We start from the raw sequence: 22,241 nt of genomic DNA, 5'->3' as shown, positions 1-22,241 counted from the left end.
GTGGGATAATAAAGCTTAGAGATAAGAGATTTACCAACTTGAAGGAAAAGATGGATGGTGATGGCTTGGGGAGAGGTGTCTCCAATGTCCTTGCAAACTCTACTCCCTTGTATTCTTCCTTGACAACTTCCACATTCCCATGGACTTCCAACATCTCCTAAATCTTTAACCACTCCTTTCGGCTCAATTGTCTCAACTTCCTCCCTTGGTTGCGATTCTTGCTCTAACTCCTCTTCTTCACCTTGAAGCTTCAACTTCACTCCCTCACTATGCTCCTTGGTTGATCCTCCACATTCTTCAATGGGAGTACTTGGGATGCATGAGCTTAGGTGAGAGGTCATGTGGTTAATGGCTTCCGCCATAGTAGCAACCATGACTTCTAGCTTCTTTATCTCCTTTTGCTTCTCTTCTTGCCTTTGGATATAAGAGCTAATATCTCTTCATTGTTCTTGCAAGAATGTTTGGAGAGCTTCATCTATTGGAGGAGGTGGTGGAAGAGAGGATTCATTGTTTGGGGAAAAGAGTTCATAATTGGAAGGTGGTTTATCTTGGTAAGGGTATGGAGATGGTGTATATCGAGGTGGTTCTTGGGAGTAATTGTGTTGGAATGGTTGTGGTTCTATATATGGTTCATATGGCTCATAAGGTGGTTGGTATGGTGGACAAGAATTAGGGTCATATGGAGATGAATGGTGGTATGGGGCTTGTTAGTAAGGTTGTTGAGGGCTATGTTGAGGGAAAGAATTATATGCATGTGGTGGTTATGGTTGACAACCACAATGAGGGTCACCACATCCATTAGGTTGATATGCATTAGGAGTTGGATTGTACCCATAAGAAACCGGAGGAGGTTGTTGCCAAGAAGGTTGTCTATATGCTTGAGGCTCCTCCCACCTTTGATTCCCAAATCCTTGATGCATATCCTCATTGAAGCTTCCATTTCCTACAACATAGCTTGAACCAAACTCATAGCCAAAGGGATGAGAATTCATAGTAGCAAGAGAAAACTAATACTAAAACTAACAAAAACTAACAGACAAACCAAAAATCAAGATATTCACAATATATACAATAACCGATAACAAGTATACATTGCAATTCTCCGGCAACGGCGCCAAAAACTTGATGTAAAGATTTATACCGGTTTGGAATTTAACAAAATAATTTTGTTGTGAGCATAGCTCAAACCGACAATCGATCCTCAAATCAAAGTTTAATTTGTTTGTCACGAGTGCAAACCAATAAAAATACCGAGAGTATTAGATCTCGGGTCATGTCTCAAAGGAATTGCAGTGAGGTATGCACATTATTGGTTATAGTATCCAAGGGGGTTTGCAAATAAGGGGACAAGAAATTAAATGGTAAGAAAGTAAATCAAACAACTAAATATAACAAATGCTAAATAGAGGCATTCATGGAAAGGATTGAGAATCTAGGCTTTCTATCCTAGTCACTAATTATATTACAATAATTATCAAGAGCTAATCCTATTTAGTCATCTCCAATATTGGAAGAAGGTATAATGTTATCTTCACATGAGAGAAAGTCAAATAAGACTAGTTAATCTCAATCCAAAAGTCCTAATCAACTTACTAATTGAATTAGCAAGAGATTAGAGTCAATAGAAACAATATTAACTAACTGATAAATCCCATATTTAGGATTTATCTTGTGCTTGATTTAGGAGATTTTATGACCTTTTACCCACATTTACTCAACGAAATAGCATGGTTTCATGATTGTCTCCTAATTTGTACTTAAGTGTGAAAACATGCTTTCTAGACCCTTAATTAGCTAAATTTAATTCACCTTTGATTCCACTAGATGTCTTGATGTGTGTGTTAGTGATTTCAGGTTTAGAAGGCTAGGAATGGATCAAAGGAATGAAGAGAAAAGTATGCAAAGTGGAGAAATCATGGAAAAGCAAGGATTTGGGATGATATCAACGACGTGCACGCGCAGCAGACGCGCACGCGTGAAATGATGAGGTCACATGGCGACGCGTATGCATACATGACGCGTACGCGTGGATAGAAAATTTTCAAGCGACGCGTACGCGTGACATACGCGTATGCGTCAATGTTCGCACGTGACCCACTTAAAGTGAATCCGTTGGGGGCGAATTCTGGGCTTCCCAGGCCCAAATCTAACTCACTTCTGATGCTATTTAACCCAAGGAATGAAGAGGAATCAACACACTTTTACACATTACTTCATATTTTAGTTTTAGTCTAGTTTTTGGAGGAAAAGTTAGTTTTAGAGAGAGAAGCTCTCTCTTCTCTCTAGGATTAGGATTAGGTTAGATCTAGATTAGAATCTCTTAGATCTAGGTTAATTTCATGCTTTGATTTACTTTTTCTTTTGTAATTCTTCTTCTTCTACATTTCCTCTTTCTAGTTTAGCATTTAATTCTTATAATTCTCTACTTTTATGTTGATGCACTTTGTTTCTTCTATTTTCATTTTAATGCAATTTATGATTCATGTTCCTTTATTATTGAATTGCTTAATTCATTTTACTTTCCTTTTATGCCTTCTAAGTGTTTGATGAAATGCTTGGTTGGATTTTAGTATAGAATTTTCTCCTCTTGGCTTTGGTAGGGTAATTAGTGACTCTTGAGTCATCTAATGCTTTTGTTGATTGATAATTAGAAGTTGCTAATTGATTTGAATACCACTAAAGCTAGTCTTTCATCTAGATTAGGCTAGCACTTGTGGACTCAAGTTAATTCATCCACTTGACTTTCCTCCATGGTTAGAGGTTAACTAAGTGGGAGCAAGGGACAATTGTGGTCACAATTGAGGAGGATAGCTAGGATAGGACTTTTAGTTCTCATACCTTGTCAAGAGCTTTGTTAGTTGTTAGTTTATTTTCATTGCCATTTATATTTCTTGTTTCTTATCTCAAAAACCCTAAAATATACCTCATAACCAACAACAAGAACACTTTATTGCAATTCCTAGGGAGAACGACCCGAGGTTTGAATACTTCGATTTATAATTTTAGGGGTTTGTACTTGTGACAAACAGTCTTTTGTATGAAAGGATTAGTGTTGGTTTAGAAACTATATTGCAACGAGATTTCATTAGTGAATTCTAAACCACACAAAAATTCATTCATCAAAATGGCGCCGTTGTCGGGGATTTACAATGGTGTTGTGTTATTGGTTATTGTATATATGTGAATAGTGTGAATATGTTTGCTTTTGTTAGCTCTTTCTAGTTTTAGGATTTGGTTTTCTTTGTTTCTTATTTGATTTTATTTTCCTTTTCTCTTGCTACCATGAGTTCTCACTTTGGCTATGAGTTTGGGTCTAACTATGTTGTAGGAAATGAGGACTACAATGAGGATGTGTATCAAGGATGGGACAATCAAACGTGGGAAGAGCCATATGCATATGATCAATCTTCATGGCAACAACCTCCACCAATAGACTATGAACAAGAGCCATTCTATGATGCATACCAATCAAATGGCTATGGTGAATCCCCTTGTGACTTTCAAGAACCACCACTATATGCCTATGAGCCATACCCTCAACATAACTCTCAACCATACTCACAAGCCTCTTTTCACCAACCATCTCTATATGACCCTAATTCATATCCCTCCTACCAACCATCTTTTGAACTATATGAGCCATACATGGAACCACCATTCCAATATCAATACTCCCAAGAACTACCTCAATATACACCATCATACCCTTACCAAGAAGAACCACCTTCCTATTATGAACCCTTTCTCCAAGACAATGAACCCTCTTATCCACCCCAATCCTCAATGGATGAAATCCTTAGCCTTATACTTCAAGGGCAAGGAAAAATGCAAAGGGAGACACTAGAATTTGTGGCTACCTTGACCAAGGTAGTAAGCACTTTAGCCTCCCAATGCTTGAACACTCAAAGCACTCCCATGGTCACATGTGGAGAATTAATTGAAGAGCATAGCATGAAAGAGAGATTGGAAACTCCGGTGGAAAAGGAGGAATGTTATGTAGTGTTAGAACAATTGGAGGAGCCTATGATCATTGAAGAAAAAGAAGAAGTGGTTGAAGACCTAGGAGATGCGGAACCGCCATGGGAAGCTAAAATTATAGAAAATCTCTCCAAGACGATTGAATTTGATGTTGAGGAGGAGAGTGCACAACCTCCAAAACAATTTTTGAATGAAGACTTGGAGGGAATGAAGCAAGAATTGAGTTTCCTTGGTGATGAAGATCATGCATCCAATCCTCTTGGTGGTGAATCCTTTGAACTTGAAGAACCTTCTCCCAATGAGATAGAAGGCAATGTGGAGGTGGATTTCTGTCAACCTCCCGTTTATGATTTAAGTGATAGAGAAGAGTTAGATGAAATGGATGAACAAAGGATCGAAATTGAGGAAGTTTATGAAGAGGTGGAGATTGACAAGGAAGACCACAAGGGAGTAGAGTTTGTGAGGATATTGGAGACACCTCTCCCCAAGCCATCACCATCTATTCTCTCATTCAAGTGGGTATGCCTCCTATCTCTAAGCTTCATTATCCCACTTGAATATGATTTGCTTAAGACGGATGGTCAACTTAGAAATATTTGTGGCTTTAAGAGAAAAAGGGAGATGGTTAGTGGTTGGCATTGTAAGGGTTGGTATAGAGCTAGATCGCTTGGGTTTAGGAGGATGTTTGGTCGCTTAAATGAGAATTCTAAAGTCATGCCACCCGGATGGACTAATAATGATCAAATTCAAGACGGGTGTGAAAATAAAGTGTGGGATCCTGGATCGCACAAGGAGAATCAATTTTGGGAGCCCCAAGCTTGTGAAGAACTCCATCAACACTTGGTGCAACAAATAAGGAATCTTGGGGCACAATGGAGGGCCAAGCATTGGTGGGTGTTCAAGGATAGCTTCAAGCACAAGCCACCTTGATGAGGAGCTCCCCATAAGTCCAACTTAAGGACAATAAACAAAAGTGCTAGGTGGGAGACACCCTACCATGGTAAATTCTTTTCATTTTACTCTTTTGTACATATTGGTAATTAGCTTAATTTCATGTTTTGTTGAGTTTGTTGAGTCTAATTGGTAGTCTATGATGATAAATAAGGTTTTATGGTGTTTTGGTAGCTGTTTGGGGGTTAGGCATGCTTAGTTTGATGCAAAAACATAGAAAATTTTTGAAAAACAGAGCATCAATCCACGCACACGCATGCTACACGCGTACGCGTGCCCCAAGCGTTTCAGCCAATCCACACGCACATGTCACCTACGCGTACGCGTGGATGTAGAAGTTCTATTCCTCCATACATTAACCCGAGAGTTGTGCGAAAACTACACCCGCATTGTGCGAACACTACACCCGCATTGTGCCTTTCGCGCAAGCCAACTCACGCGTACGCGTACACGGCGCGTACGTGTCACTCTCGAAATAACCCATCGACGCAGACACGTGATGCACACATACGCGTGGACTACCTTATTTCACACATTTCTTTTCTTCTCTTATTTCCATTTCTTTCCCCCTTCTTTCTTCCTCCCTTCTCTTACCCCTCTTCCAACACTTCCAAATACCACTTGTAACCATTTAGGTAGTTAGTTAGTCAGTTTAATTTTCATTTAACTTTCTATTTTTCTTCGTAAGTGTTAGATTGTTAAGCTTGTTTACCATCAATTGCTGCTGAGTACTAAAAAGGATGTTATCTTAACATCATTATGTTTAGAATCTTTGTTGGATTCCTTGATTGAGGTTATATTTTGCGACTTGGTTTTAAGCACTTCATGCTTAACTTTTGAGAATACCAAGTGATGAGAATTGCCTTCGAGCTTGTAACTCTTCTTGAATTGCATGAATTGGCCACCATGTAATTTGAATCCTCTGCTTCGATTAGGCAAGTTCTTGATGGTTGATATTGTGCATTTATCTTAATGCATTGTGTTTCATGATTATATGCATCCATATGTTTACGACTTGAATGCTTTCATGCTTCTTCATTGCTTGTTTAGTTGTTTCACCCACAAGTTTAAAGCATCCCAAGCGCACTAGAATAAATGAAGTGCATGTTCCTTTTTGTGTAATTGTGACATCACTTTTTATGCTAGTGTGTGTTCTAAAAGGTGCCTAATTTAGAATTCACAAACCTATTTGTCATTAATGTCACACTAATTCACTCACTCCATTCTAGTGATTTACCTCATTCCAACAATGTATGCTTCCTTGCTTTTACATTTACCTCTCTTACTATCCTACCTTATATTTTTAGGATGAGTCATTATAAGCAACCGTGGAAGTAGAGAAAGAACACACAGCAACCGGTTGATCTATCAGCTGAAGGTGGCAATCCGGAAAGTCGCCGTACCCCCTTGCTCATCTTTGAATGCACCAAGGACAGTGAAAACTTTTAAGTGTGGGGAGGTCGTCCAACCAATCGGCATTTTTGGGTGACAAATTTCTAATCCCAACACTTTTGCATTTCATACTTTTAGGACTTTTAGGATTTCTAGTTGCATTTTCATATTTTGCATATATATACAATAAGCTTAGTTAAAATAATGAGATTTTTCAAGATTTCTATCTATAGGGCACCAATTGATTTGAGTGAAAACTTTTCATTGAACTTGCTTGAATTTTATATATATTGTGGATCATGTTTTTGAGCTAAGAACACACAACCTAGTGAGATTTGAGCCTCATGGTGTGGTTACATCTTATAACCACTTATTTTCCCTTCTTGTGTGCATTATTCTCTTTCTATGATTGTAATCTTTGATTTGTTTAATTCTTTATGTCCATTATTCCTTGTATTCATGCATTTATATGATTGAGGCCATCATTTCATTTAGCTCACTTATCCAAATAGCCTTACCTTTTATCTTCCATTGTTAGCCAAAATTGAGCCTACGATTAACCCACCTTGTTCTTAATTTTAGCACACTACAAGCCTTGAAGCAGAAAACAATAAATGTCCTTATTTGGATCTTTGATTAGCTTAGGCTAGTGTGTGTGTGTGTAACATTCAAGTGTGGGAAATCTTGGGACATTGGTTGAATAAAAAGGTAGTTTTGTATTTTTGTTGAAAATATTAGGAATTGGGTACATGCTCATGTATTGATTAAATGTATAGACCTTATGCATTGATGTTCTTGTATATAGTTTGAAAGAAAGAAAAATGAGAAAAAAAACAAAATAAAAAGAAAAGAAGAAAAAAGAAAAATAATATGGAAAAAAAAGAGAAAAATAGAAAAAGAAAAAAAAGAAATAAAAAGGGGACAAAATGGCCCAAAGCAAGGTGAAGCAATAACAATCAATGCATATGAGTTGTGAAATGAAAAGCAAATGCATGAGTATGTGAAAAAATGAAAAATGGGTAGTTAGGTTAGCTTTGAAATTGTATAGGATGTCATAGGTTAGGTGGGAAGTTTAAGTTGATCGTCAAAGATTCAAATTTCAAGCTCACTTGACCAAATATGCATCCTACCTTGACCCTAACCCTATTACAACCTATGAAAAGACCTCATGATACTTGTATGCATGCATGAAATAAATGTTGATTGTTAGATGAAAAACAAATCTTGGAAAGCATGATTAGGGGAGAATTGAGTGAATCAACCCCAAACACTTGAGCGAATAGAGTGCAAACTCATCCGGTGAGGGTTTAATGCTCAATTACATGTTTTCACCTATGATCGTCTCTTTTCATGCAAGTTTGTAAAAATGTTTGATAACTCAATTCAATTGTGGATTAGATTGGCTAATGCCTTTGGCCCTTGTGCTTATATATGCTTTCTTGAGAATTGATTTATTTTGACCAAGCAATTGCATCCATTTAGATAGTTGCATATAGGTAGATTGCATTTACTTAGTTTACATTGAATAAATGTTGATACCCTTTGCTTTCTCTTGGTTTAAGCATGAGGACATGCTTGGTTTAAGTGTGGGGAGGTTGATAAACCCCATATTTAGGGTTTATCTTGTGCTTGATTTAGGGGAATTTTATGACCTTTTACCCACATTTACTCAATGAAATAGCATGGTTTCATGATTGTCTCCTAATTTGTACTTAAGTGCGAAAACATACTTTCTAGGCCTTTAATTAGCTAAATTTAATTCACCTTTGATTCCACTAGATCCCTTGATGTGTGTTAGTGATTTCAGGTTTAGAAGGCTAGGAATGGATCAAAGGAATGAAGAGAAAAGCATGCAAAGTAGAGAAATCATGGAAAAGAAAGGATTTGGGATGAGATCAACGATGCGCACGCGCAGCAGACGCGCACGCGTGAAATGATGAGGTCGCATGGTGACGCGTAATAAAAGATCGACTAATCACTTAATATTTCTGGGTTTTTTGTTTTTTGCGCGATTTAGTAAATTAGTTATAGTAACCGATTCTATAAATCTATGAAGTAAAGGCTTTATCTTTGCACAATACTTTTATAAATTCGTCGGTTTTATCTCTTTTGTAAAGGCTTCAGTTAATAAAAAAAAAGAGTGAACATATAAATAGAATTATTAATTTTTCTGAATCTTTGCACAATACTTCTAATATTTCCAAATATTTCAAAGTACTAAAAAAGGTCGAATAAACAAATTCAAATTCCTAATACACTTTTTTTAATACTAATACACTTTTAATTTTATAGCTGAATACAAACGTTTCTTTCCCCCCCCCCCCCACATGGATAAAAGTATATAAACTGGAATTAATTCCAATTCCCACATGATGAAAAAAAGTAAAATGTCTTGACAAGAAAAAGGTCCTATTTGACCGCTGTACATTGCTAGCATCAGGAAATGGAATAATCGGGATTCTCGAGTAACCGGTTGAGCCGCTAAAGTAGCTATAGTGGTAATAAATCCCGAACTCTTCTTTGGTGTCAAGGTAATAGCTATGAATAGTCATCGACTACCGGTAAAGGGTAGAAGAATGCGACCTATTATGGGACATACAATGCATTACAGACGTATGATCATTACGCTTCAACCGGGTTATTCTATTCCACCTCTTAGAAAGAAATGAACTTAAATCAAAATACTTAATAGCATGGCGATACATTTATACAAAACTTCTACCCCGAGCACACGCAATGGAGCCGTAGACAGTCAAGTCAAATCCAATCCACGAAATAATTTGATCTATGGACAGCATCGTTGTGGTAAAGGCCGTAATGCCAGAGGAATCATTATCGCAGGGCATAGAGGGGGAGGTCATAAGCGTCTATGCCGTAAAATCGATTTTCGCCGGAATGAAAAAGACATATATGGTAGAATCGTAACCATAGAATACGACCCTAATCGAAATGCATACATCTGTCTCATACACTATGGGGATGGTGAGAAAAGATATATTTTACACCCCAGAGGGGCTATAATTGGAGATACCATTGTTTCTGGTACAGAAGTTCCTATTAAAATGGGAAATGCCCTACCTTTGAGTGCGGTTTGAACTATTGATTTACGTAATTGGAAGTAACCAATTAGGTTTACGGCGAAACCTAGAAATCGATCACTGATCCAATTTGAGTACCTCCACAGGATAGACCTCAACAGAAAACTGAAGAGTAACGGCAGCAAGTGATTGAGTTCAGTAGTTCCTCATATAAAATTATTGACTCTAGAGATATAGTAATATGGAGAAGACAAATTTTATATATATTCATAAAAAGCAATATTTTCTATTTTAATAATTCTAATATTATATTTTATTAATATATTAGAATATATATATTTTATATGTACAAAAATATACAATAAAGATTTTGACAATAAATAAAGATTGTACAAATTTTAAAGAACAAAATGTTTGTTATGCTTAATATCTTTAGTTTGGTCTGTATTCATATTAACTCTGCTCTTTATTCAAGTAGTTTTCTGTTGGCAAAATTACCCGAAGCCTATGCTTTTTTGAATCCAATTGTAGATATTATGCCAGTAATACCCTTACTCTTTTTTCTTTTAGCTTTTGTTTGGCAAGCTGCTGTAAGTTTTCGATGAAATAGTCAATTGGAATAAATATCCGAAAAAATTCGGAATTTATTCGCAACTAAAAATTAAGCTAATAGAACATTTCATGGGAAACCCTTTTCGCTCCGCTTAGCCCTACCCCCCCCCCTCAGGGGTATTTTAGTGATAGGTTCTATAGGAACTGGACGATCCTATTTGGTCAAATACCTAGCGACAAACTCCTATGTTCCCCACAATGATTGGCCATACCATTGCTATCCATAATGGAAAAGAACATTTAACTATTTATATAACAGATCGTATGGTAGGCCATAAATTGGGCAAATTTTCACCTACTCTAAACTTCCGAGGACATGCGAAAAATGATAATAGGTCTCGTCGTTAAGGTGAAATTTCATGTTCTTCTAATAATAATAAGATTACTCCGCCCACTGGAACACTTAGGGGAGCTCCCGTATTGCACCGCAATTGGTGCATTAGTATTTGCAGCCTTAATGCTTTTTGCTGGTTGGTTTCATTATCACAAAGCTGCTCCAAAATTGGCATGGTTCTAAGATGTAGAATCTATGTTGAATCACCATTTGGCAAGTGAAATCAGACAGCTTCTATAGAAATAGAAATTCGAGATTCTATTTAGATAATTTACAAATACTATATTAGATTAGATAGTAGATTACCAGCCTATTATATATATATATAATATATATAATATATATTATATTTATCTTATATATATATAGTATATATATCTATATATTATATATTAGTATTTGTAGATATTATTGCATCTATTCGAACCCCTTTTACTTGTTTTTTTATCAATTCTAACAAAATTTACTATTGTTTACCTTGCTCAAATTTTATCTTTTCGCTTTCTCTATAAAAAAGATACTTAATAAGTTGTTCTAATTTATTTTATTAATTTTCGCTACCCTTCCATACTTTCCCCTGAGAAAACAAAAATCAACTCGAACTCCATCGTGTCATAGTTCCGAATCGAATCTCTTTAGAAAGAAGATCTTTTGTCTCATGGTAGCCTGCTCCAGTTCCCTTACGAAACTTTCGTTATTGGGTTAGCCATGCCTGATCGAATTGATCGGGTCATGTAGGAACAAGGTTTAAGTCTACCGGTCTGTTAGGATGGAAAATTGTCAAGCGACGCGTACACGTGACGTATGCGTACGCGTCGATGTTCGCACGTGACCCACTTAAAGTGAATCCGCTGGGGGCGAATTCTGGGCTTCCCAGGCTCAAATCCAACTCACTTCTGATGCTATTTAACCCAAGGAATGAAGAGGAATCAACACACTTTTACACTCTACTTCATATTTTAGTTTTAGTCTAGTTTTTGGAGGAAAAGTTAGTTTTAGAAAGAAAAGCTCTCTCTTCTCTCTAGGATTTGGATTAGGTTAGATCTATATTAGAATCTCTTAGATCTAGGTTAATTTCATGCTTTGATTTACTTTTCCTTTTGTAATTCTTCTTCTTCTACATTTCCTCTTTCTAGTTTATCATTTAATTCTTGTAATTCTCTACTTTTATGTTGATGCACTTTGTTTCTTCTATTTTCATTTTAATGCAATTTATGATTCATGTTCCTTTATTGTTGAATTGCTTAATTCATTTTACTTTCCTTTTATGCCTTCTAAGTGTTTGATAAAATGCTTGGTTGAATTTTAGTATAGAATTTTCTCCTCTTGGCTTTGGTAGAGTAATTAGTGACTCTTGAGTTATCTAATGCTTTTGTTGATTGATAATTAGAAGTTGCTAATTGATATGAATGCCACTAAAGCTAGTCTTTCATCTAGATTAGGCTAGGACTTGTGGACTCAAGTTAATTCATCCACTTTACTTTCCTCCATGGTTAGAGGTTAACTAAGTGGGAGCAAGGGACAATTGTGGTCACAATTGAGGAGGATAGCTAGGATAGGACTTCTAGTTCTCATACCTTGTCAAGAGCTTTGTTAGTTGTTAGTTTATTTTCATTGCCATTTATATTTCTTGTTTCTTATCTCAAAAACCCCAAAATATACCTCATAACCAACAACAAGAACACTTTATTGCAATTCCTAGGGAGAACGACCCGAGGTTTGAATACTTCGATTTATAATTTTAGGGGTTTGTTTTAGTGACAAACAATCTTTTGTATGAAATGGTTATTTGTTGGTTTAGAAACTATACTTACAACGAGAATTTATTTGTGAAATTCTATACCATAAAAAATCCATTCATCACGAACAACTCTAGATCACCAATCTAAATTGGGTATTAATGACTCAAGATTGCCTAATTTCTCTTTCCAAGCCAAGAATGCTCAGAAACTACTATAACATCCAACTAAGTATTTTGTCAAACACTTGGAAGGCATAAAAGGAAAGCATGGTAAAAAGACAAGAAAAACAAAATCTACTACTACCCAATTGCAAGAAAAGTAAGAATAACAACACAATTAAACAATAAAGGAACAATAAACATAAATTACATTAAATAAAAATGAAAATCAATAAGGGTTCATCAACACAAAAATGACATAAAAGAAAAAATTAACAAGATGAAAACAAGAATTAAACCTAAATCAAAAGGAGATCTAACCTAATTCTACTCTAATTCCAGAGAGAAGAGAGAGCTTCTCTCTCTAGAAAACTACCTACAACATGATGCTAACCTAATCTAATTGCTCCCCCCTTGACCCATCTTGAATTCTGCATGAAATGGCCTCAGAAATGAGTTGGATTTGGGCCTGGGCAGCTCAGTAATTGCCCCAGCGTATTCACTTTAATGAGGTCACGTGCTGATTGTGACGCGCACGCATAGGTCACGCATACGCGTCGTCTGGCTTTTTCTTGTCACGCGTACGCGATGCCTTGACGATGCATCTCTTCACGCGTGCGCGTCTGTCACGCGTGCGCGTCTGTCACACGTGCGCGTCGCTCTGAATACTCCAAATGCTCGTTTCTTCATGAATTCTCCACTTTGCATGCTTTTCTCTTCACTTCTTCCATCCAATACTTGCCTTATGAATCTGAAATCACTCAACAAATATATCAAGGCATCGAATGGAATTAAAGTGAATTAAAATTGGCAAATTTAAGACCTAAAATGCATGTTTTCACTCTTAAACACAAATTCAGAGAGAATTACAAAAGCATGCTATTTCATTGAATCAATGTGAGATAAGTTGATAAAATCCCCTAAATTAAACACAAAATAAACCACAAAATTGAGATTTATCAAGTTGCCATCAAGAAAGTTTTACAGGACAAAAGATGTCGTGAACTAGAGTTAATGTGCATAATGGATCATCCAAATATCGTTTGTCAGAAGCATCATTTCTTTTCCACTATAAGTACCGGTGAACTGTTCCTTAATTTGGTGATGGAATATGTTCCCGAGTCTATGTATTGAGTCTTGAAGTTTTATAACACTACTAACCAAAGAATGCCTCTTATCTATGTTAAACTTTATATGTACCAGAAAAGTCTTAAACTTTTTGTTAAAATTTAAAAGAAGGAAATAATTCTTTCCTTTTCACTTTTCATACATATTTGGCACACATCCAGATTTTCATGGGGCTGGCTTATATCCACACAATTCTTGGAGTATGCCACAGAAATTTGAAGCCACAAAATATACTGATTGGCTTAATATGCTTTCTAAATGGACTTTATAAGTAATAGTTCTTTTCCATAAGTAGTTATTATTTCCAGCTCTGATGTCATTCTTGTATTTTCCCTGGTTGACCTTATTACAAACAGGTTAAGATATGTGATTTTAGAAATGCAAAAATGCTGGTATGTTGGCATAAATATATTAATCCAACATATTATTTTTTCTTGTATTGCTTGCATTATTATATTTAACAACTTTGCGTAGGTTCTCCTGTAATTCTCTTAGAATATTAACCAAGTATTATCCATTGTAATGAACTTTTAACTTTTTAACAATGTAGATAAAGAGGATCTAACTGATACTTTTTTTTTCTGTATAATCAGGTCAAAGGAGAAACTAATATATCATATATATGTTCCCAGTTCTATCGCGCACCAGCATTCTTATTTAGTGCTACTGAGTATGCTACTTCAACTGATATTTGGTCAACTGATTGTGTCCTTGCTGAACTACTTTTGAGCCTGGTTTATATCTGCTTTTTCTTTGGGTATTACAACGTGGCTTTTACTGCAAATCATGCAAACAATCTTTGATTTTGTTATTATCTACTGCCTATATGTCAACTGATATACAAATAGAATTTTGGCAACCATTGTTTTCGGGTGAAAATGCAGTGGACCAGGTTGCAGAGATTTTCAAGGTGCTACAATTAGCATTGAATGAGAAAAATTATGATGTTGTGGTTGATGTGTTCAATTTATTTTGGTGCCCCCTCAATAGAAAATGGCTAGACTATTTAGTCTTTTTTTTCTCCTTAGTAGAATATTTAGTCTGGGAGTTCAAAATATTATTATTGAATAATGGCCTTCACAAATCACAATGTACCAATCTTTTGTAGTAAGCTCCAATCGTTTTTTTGTATGTGGTCAAACAATTGCTAAAGCAGTTCTTATACTGATAATTTCTTGTAGTGAATAGTAGTAGTTGAATTTTACTATTCAAAAAAACTTTGAATATACCGTTAGAAAATAATTTAATTATAATATAAAAAGTCTAGTATAATAAAAATGTAAAGGTTTAGAAAATAATTTGATAACAATTATAAAGATACAATTAAATCTACGGTTAAAAATGATTACGTTTAAATGTAATCCTAATGGTAGTTTAAATTAATTTGGTCATTCTTTAAGCTTATGGTTGTTATGCTTTTAATTTTTACTAGAGTAAAGCTAGGGAACCAAAATCATATTAGCCAAAACCCAGCCAAATACCTTTGGATGAATTCAAAATCTCTACGAGTTAATATATATGGATGTTTCTTCTACTAAGTATTAGAATGTTTCTTTTTCATATTAAATGGATGTTCTTTTATATATTTTTCGAATTTTTTTGTATTGCAAATGTGAATGTCTCTATTTCTTTAAGAATTTTATATTTTTTTAAATTTTATAGATATTTAATTATTTTTGTTAAAATATAATTAGATGTTTCTTTCGTTAAGTATTAGGATATTTTTTTTCATATTAAATGAATATTTTTTTTTTATTTCTGTAATTGTTCAATGACTTCTTTTAGCTAAGATCAAGTATGTAGTTTATCAAAACAGCACCTAATATCCCAAAATAATTGTGTACAAGGTAGAATCTCTTCATACAATGTGATGAAATCCCAGAAAAGAGTGTGTCCAAACACAAAAGAACGCATTCAATAGAAGAGAACTAGATCATAACAGTCAAGAAACTCCTAAAAGAACATAAAGAACCAAAAGAAATATGAATACAACCTCCCACATCACTGTCAACATCTATACCCTTTAACTACTAATATAATAACTATCCCTAGACCCTAATAAAAACAAAACCCAGTATACACGGATTTCAGCCCCTTCTCACTTGAAGTCGCATTGCATTCTACTTATCACCAAACATGTAATGCTTCACATAAAACCTTGAACGCCACAGCCTCCCTTCAGCAATAACCATCAATAGTATCCATGCCACGTCCTATGATATATTTGAAAATCACACTCTTCTACCATGATTATCCATTCCTTACGTTCCACAACATCTCCTTACGGTGGCGAATCCGACGAGCCATATATCAGTGATAGAAGAGAAGTGGATCGTGGTGGGGAGGCGGAGAGGACCTGACGGTGAGAGAGAGGGGTCTATGTGTGTGATTGTTAGAGGTGGGTAAGTTAATGTGAGAGAAAAGAGGAAGGTTTTTATAGGTTTTAATTAGGTTTATTTAATCAATTTAAAAATTTTTAAATTTTGAATTTAAAAAAATTTAAAATTAATTAATTATTAATATAAATTAATGTAGTTTTATTTAGTTTTTGGCTGATAAGCTTTTGGTTCCTTATACTTTTCATTTTTACTAATATTTCTTTCTCATTACTTGCGGGTCATAATGTAACGAGAGTTTTAGATTTGTTTACTCTAGAATAATAGTTGTTAGAATTAAGTACTTTTTTTTGTTTTTAAATTCTTAGACAAAAATTCAAATTGCCTCTATCGTTTTTTTTTTATTCTCAAAATTGTCTTAAACGTTATAAATATAACATTTTGTTAAATTTATCCCGATAAAATAATAATTATAATCCTTTTCAAAAAATTCTATTTCTCTCTAACACCAATCTCAATTCTTCATACATCAATTTGAATCTATCACAATACCAATCACCTAATAGATTCAGACAACAATAATAATTATTATAGTGTTAAAAAAACATGAAATTTAGCTTGTGATTGATAGAGAATGGAGCATTGAAAAGAAAAAGAGAAAGCTTTGCACAATTCGAGAATTATAACCGGTTCAATGGAAATGGAATCCCTCAGTAGTGTCAGGAACGGCAAAGGACTTTAGCATCACTACAACCAGTTTGTCGGACCATGAAGGAGCTTGGTGGCAACCATGACAACAACAGCTATAACAATAGTGAAAGCAACAACATCCATACTTGGCGGGCTCTAGCGACAGCAGCAATGGCGAACCAACGGCAAAAGTCTCTCTCTCCTCCCCCCCCTCGGCGGGTTACACCCTCCTTCCTCTTCTCCTTCCAATTTTGCTTCCCTCTCTTTCCATCTCTCACCTTCGTTTTGCTCCTCTCTCTCCTCTCAACGGTACCACCATTACTTTGTCTCACTTCCTCTCACTTATCTCTTTCCCTCAATTTTTGTTCAGAGTTTTAAATTAATTCTTGTTGGTTTTATTATTGTTGTTGAAGTTAATGAGAATGAAAGAAAAAATTTGAAAATGTTAGGAAAGGTATGCTGAGATTGTGGAAGTGATAAAAAATATTGAAAATTTGGGATTACTCAGAGTATAGTTTTGGATGGAAGAGATTTTTTTAATTTTATTTTTTTCAAGAATAATTTTGTCTAAAAAAATAAAATTGGGATAGAGGAGGATGATTTTAAAACGATTTCTAACTTTGAGGATGAATTTAATAAGAAAAAATGTTTGGGGACGATTTTAATTTTCGCCTCAAATCTTAGAGACGAAAAAAGTATTTAATTCTAATTGTTTTGTAAATTTTTTAGTGTTGTGTCGGACTGTTAATAAAAATAAAAATATTTTGTACATATTGAAAGCCCATAATTAAATTAGCTATTATATATTAGCATATATTTATATATATTGATTGACATATTTTGTTAATTAAATAATTTATCAACATAATAATCAATTTTTTTATAGTAGAATAATCAAATTTGTTATAAATGAATAATCAAATTTGTTTACACTAGTATAATAAAAAAAATTATAAGGGTAAAGAATATTTTTTGTCATTGAAGTTTGGCAAAATTTTTAAAAATATCCCTAAGTTTTATTTTGTTTCAATTTTATCTCAAAAGTTTTCGATTTGCATCAAATATACCCTCGATGGCTAAATTTTCATAAAATTTAAGACCAATCTAACAATAATGCATAAAAATTATGCTTGATTTGTTTGTGTTGAGAGATTGTTCTTATGAAATCGTTGTTGAATCGGTCTTAAATTTTTTGAAAAATTAGCCATCAAGGATATATTTGATGCAAATCGAAAATTTTTTGGACAAAATTAAAACAAAATAAAATTTATGATTTTTTTTAAAATTTTTGTCAAATTTCAAAGACAAAAAATATATTTTACCTAAATTATAAAGTATAAATACGTATTTCTATATCCAAAAAATATCATACACCTAGTGTAAATAAAATATGAAAAATTGTTATTATTTTTATTTTGATAATTTCACTTTTTTTATAAATTTATACCAATATACAATATAAAACATTATGTATAGAGTGATATTATAAAAGTAGGAGTGATATGTCATTACCTAAATTATTTAACGTATGTGATTATAAGATTGATTTTAAACTAATACGTAAAGTTAGAATCTTATATGAACACGCATACTTCTATCAAGTCCGTGCAAGCACATCGCATTTGCATTAGTTACGATTCGTTTAAAATAATGAGTGCTTTTGTTTTGACATTTTGTACATCAAATATGCATCTATTGAAATTCTTCTACGATCCAGGTTGGATAAATTAATTTTTAAACATATTTTCAAATAATAATAATAATAATAATAATAATAATAATAATAATAATAATAATAATAATTTGTCTTCTCCCGTGACAGCTTGAGGGAAAAAAGGGGTTGCCCTTCTTCAAATGGAACAGAATTTTGTCTTCTTGTCCGACCCCTCCCATACCTGCCCTGTGCAATGCTTGTTCATTCATTGTCCATATCTATCATCTATGCACCCCTTAGCTGGCCATGCCCTGTATCCTTAGTTCCTTACTACTCAATTACTCATGACAGCATGGCCACCATAAAAACCAATTAATAAATTCAGCCCTAACTTGATCCATTCTAGCGCCGCACAAACCCACTGAATTTTCCTCTTTATTTATTATATTAGAACACACACGCTATCAACCTGGCTGGCAAGTGGCAGCAGCCGTGGAACCCTCTACCACTTAACCCGCCCCCTCATTTAACTCATTATCAACTCCCATAGTTTTGACTTCACTACTACGCGCTCCCTCTCCATCCTACTCACTATATATACCCAACCATTCTTCTCGTCACTTCATTTTACAAGCAAACATCTCACTTCATTCTCACCCAACATTCCACACAAAAGCCTCCCACAAACAAAATGGCCTCACTTGGGTCCTCAAGAATTCTCTTTACATTGTTTCTCGCAATTTCCCTTCTCCATTTGAACTCAGCAGCTAGAACACTCTCCGAGACTTCATCAGATCAACTGCTAAAGTTCCAATACCACAAGGGCCCTCTATTGAATGGCAAGATCTCAATAAACCTCATTTGGTACGGAAAATTCAAACCATCACAAAGAGCCATAATCTCAGACTTAATCACCTCCCTCTCTTCCCCTTCCACTTCCAAAACACCAAAATCACCGTCCGTTTCCACGTGGTGGAAATCCACCGAGAAATACTATAGCAGCACCAACAAGAAGCTTGGCATTTCACTAGGCACCCAAATTCTGGACGAGAACTACTCTCTGGGCAAGTCGCTCACCACAAACCAAATCGTGAAGCTTGCATCAAAGGGACCCCACAGCAACGCAATCAACGTGGTGCTAACAGCTGCTGACGTGGCAGTGGAGGGGTTCTGTTCAAGCAGGTGCGGGACCCACGGTTCCTCTAACGTGGCGCGCGTGAACGGAAAGAGGTACAAGTTCGCGTACATTTGGGTTGGCAACTCGGAGACACAGTGCCCTGGGCAATGCGCGTGGCCCTTCCACCAACCTATTTACGGCCCACAGAGCCCACCACTTGTGGCGCCCAACAACGATGTGGGCTTGGACGGCATGGTTATCAACGTGGCGAGCCTCTTAGTTGGCACTGCAACCAACCCGTTCGGGAATGGGTACTTCCAAGGGCCCAAGGAGGCGCCTCTAGAAGCAGCTTCCGCTTGCGCCGGCGTCTATGGTAAAGGTGCGTACCCCGGCTCTGCTGGGAACCTCTTGGTGGACCCCACAACTGGTGCTAGCTTCAATGCCAATGGCGTCAATGGTAGGAAGTACCTCTTGCCTGCTCTGATGGATCCCAAAACCCAAGCTTGTTCGACACTTGTCTAGACACCAATGAATTGAAACTGCGCTTACGAGCCAGCATCGTGCCTTCCACGACGTCAAATATTTCCACTATTACAATAGGCAGACGCGAGATTCATTCTTTGATTTGTTCATTCTTTTTTGTTATATAACTTAAAATTATGAAATTGAGCTCCATTATTGATTGGATTTAACTTTTCCTTTATTCATTTATTTAATATTTATTCATTTTTAGACAAATTGAGAATTCAAATATGGAAATCAACTAATTAAAATAAGGTGTGTGTCGGTTTGACCGCAAATTTTGAGGGTTTTTATTTTTTATAGCTCAATCTAATCCAAAAATTCAGTCTCTGTCCCGTCAATTTGGGTTAAATTTGGTCCGACTTCATATAGACTTGGTCAATTCAAAAAATAAAAAAGTTGACCTAATTAAATTATTCCACAAAGTTAGGGCCAAAATTTAGGTTATTTGACCCGACCTGGTTGATAAGACATTGAAATTTTTGCAAACATCTCTTATCTATGGCAACGACGAAATCTGTGTAAAAGAAACACATCCATGATGAGGACAAAATATTTGTGATAAGGACCTGTATGTCATTGGTACGAGTGCATTCAGTGGGAGCTGAATATCATTGTGAGGCTGCATAGCTGTCGATCTAAGGTCATTAAGGAGCAACTGTCACCACACATCATCGCCCTTGTCAGTGATCTTCAAAAATTTATCCACATTAACAGTAGCAGTTGGCACTGGCCGGTCCAAACCCAACTGCCTTTTCACTTTGTCTATTTGGTGGACGTACACATAATTGAAGCACATGATAAGGACCACTGACCTCCAATTGTACACCTTACTTCTACTATGCATCCAATTTAGGAGCAGTGTCTGTAGCTCAAACAGGTCATACAGTGTTCATCAAAACTACAAACACTCACTCGAATTAGTAATTAGACGTAACTACGAACAAAAGAAATTACTAAAGTCAACAACGATAGCAACCATAAATGTCATACCTCATCCAACCGAATCATGTCCAACCTATAATGCCAGCGAATTAGATGTCCCTCCAAGTGGTCCCGATTCTTTTGTGGATATGATGAGCGAATTGTTGTGATGGTATAGAATTTCTCAAATAAATTCTCGTTGCAAGTATAGTTCTACACCAACAAACAATCCTCCCAATCAAAAATTTGGTTGTCACAAATAACAAACTCCAATAAGAATTAACTGAAGTATTTAGACTCCAAGTCGTCTCACAAGAAATTGCAATGAAGTGGTCAATTATTGGCTATGAAGGGACAAAGGGGTTTTGGTTTATAATTGGCAAGAAAAATAAATGACAATAAAGTAAAATAACAATTGACTAAATAAAAGAAAGTGGAACTCTTGGCTAAGACATGAGAAATTGAGATCACCATCCTTGTCAACAAACCATATATTGACAATTATGAGAGGCCAACCTATTAAGTCTACCTCCAAAAGCTTTAAGTACGTAATATCTACTCCTAAGCTTGAAGTACGTCAAATAGGCTTGATCACATCAACCCATAAGTCCCAACCTATCTACTAATTAGATTAATAGTGGGTTAGTATCAATGGATATCAAATTGACCATCAAAGGTTCTCAAATCACCAATTCATTGAGGCCCAATGACTCAAGGTCACTCAATTCCCTTAGCCTAGGCCAAGAGTCAAGAAAACTACTAAAAAACTAGTGAAAGCATTTTAAGAAACACCTAGTGTGCAAGAAAAGTAAACATCATAAATTGCAAGAATCAATAAAATCTACCAACTACCGATTGCAAGGAAAGTAAGATCACAACTCAAATCAACCATAAAATAACATCAAACCTTAAATTGCATTAAAGAAAAGATCCAAATCTAACAAGAGTTCATGAACATAAAAGAGGCATAAAAGTGAAATTAACACTACAAATCATGAGATTGAAAGAGTAGAAGCAAGAATTCATAAAGGAAACAAGATGAAAACATGAAATTGGACCTAGATCTAAGAGAAATTAACATAAGAACCATAATTCTAGAGAGAAGAGGGAGCTTCTCTCTCTAGAAACTAACCTACATGATGCTATAGTACAAACAATTGCTCCCCCCTTTGCTTAGGCTTCAATTCTGCATGAAATACACTCAGAAACAAGTTGCATTTGGGCCTGGGCAGCTCAGAAATCGCCCCCAGTGTTTTGCCTTTAAGTGGGTCACGTGCGAGTATCGGCGCGTACGCGCCATGTGCGCGTGCGCGTCACTTGGCCAACTTTTCTCATCTGTGCGTACGCGCCACATACGCGTACGCGTCGCTATGCGATGCCACTTCTGCGTGTGCGCGCCTTGTACGCGTGCGCGTCCATTGAAGTATTCTCAATCTTTGTTTCTTCATGCATTCCCCACTTTGTATATTTTTCTCCTAATTTCTTCCATCCAATACTTGCCTTATGAATCTGAAATCACTCAACAAACACATCAAGGCATCGAATGGAATTAAAGTGAGTTAAAATCACCAATTTAAGGGCCTGAAAAGCATGTTTTTACACTTAAGCGTAATTTAAGGGAGAATTACAAAACCATGCTATTTCATTGAATAAATGTGGGAAAAG

At 35.6% G+C, this 22,241-nt stretch overlaps 1 protein-coding gene and 1 pseudogene across 1 annotated transcript; both read left to right on the top strand.

The window, feature by feature from the left end:
* The first annotated feature begins 13,219 nt into the window (after window positions 1-13,219).
* On the top strand, window positions 13,220-14,514 carry LOC107607193 (shaggy-related protein kinase eta-like; annotated as a pseudogene).
* Window positions 14,515-18,249: 3,735 nt separating this feature from the next.
* Window positions 18,250-19,822, top strand: LOC107609324 (protein PHOSPHATE-INDUCED 1). Its single transcript, XM_016311238.3, has one exon. It carries the CDS (start codon window positions 18,705-18,707, stop codon window positions 19,650-19,652), a length of 948 nt encoding a protein of 315 aa, XP_016166724.1. The 5' UTR covers window positions 18,250-18,704; the 3' UTR covers window positions 19,653-19,822.
* Window positions 19,823-22,241: the final 2,419 nt, after the last annotated feature.

This window comes from Arachis ipaensis, chromosome B7, assembly GCF_059453495.1.
Source record: "Arachis ipaensis isolate K30076 ecotype BB chromosome B7, ASM5945349v1, whole genome shotgun sequence".
NCBI lineage: Eukaryota > Viridiplantae > Streptophyta > Magnoliopsida > Fabales > Fabaceae > Arachis > Arachis ipaensis.
The sequence above is the reverse complement of the archived record's forward strand: the minus strand, read 5'-3'. Positions and strand labels throughout refer to the sequence as shown.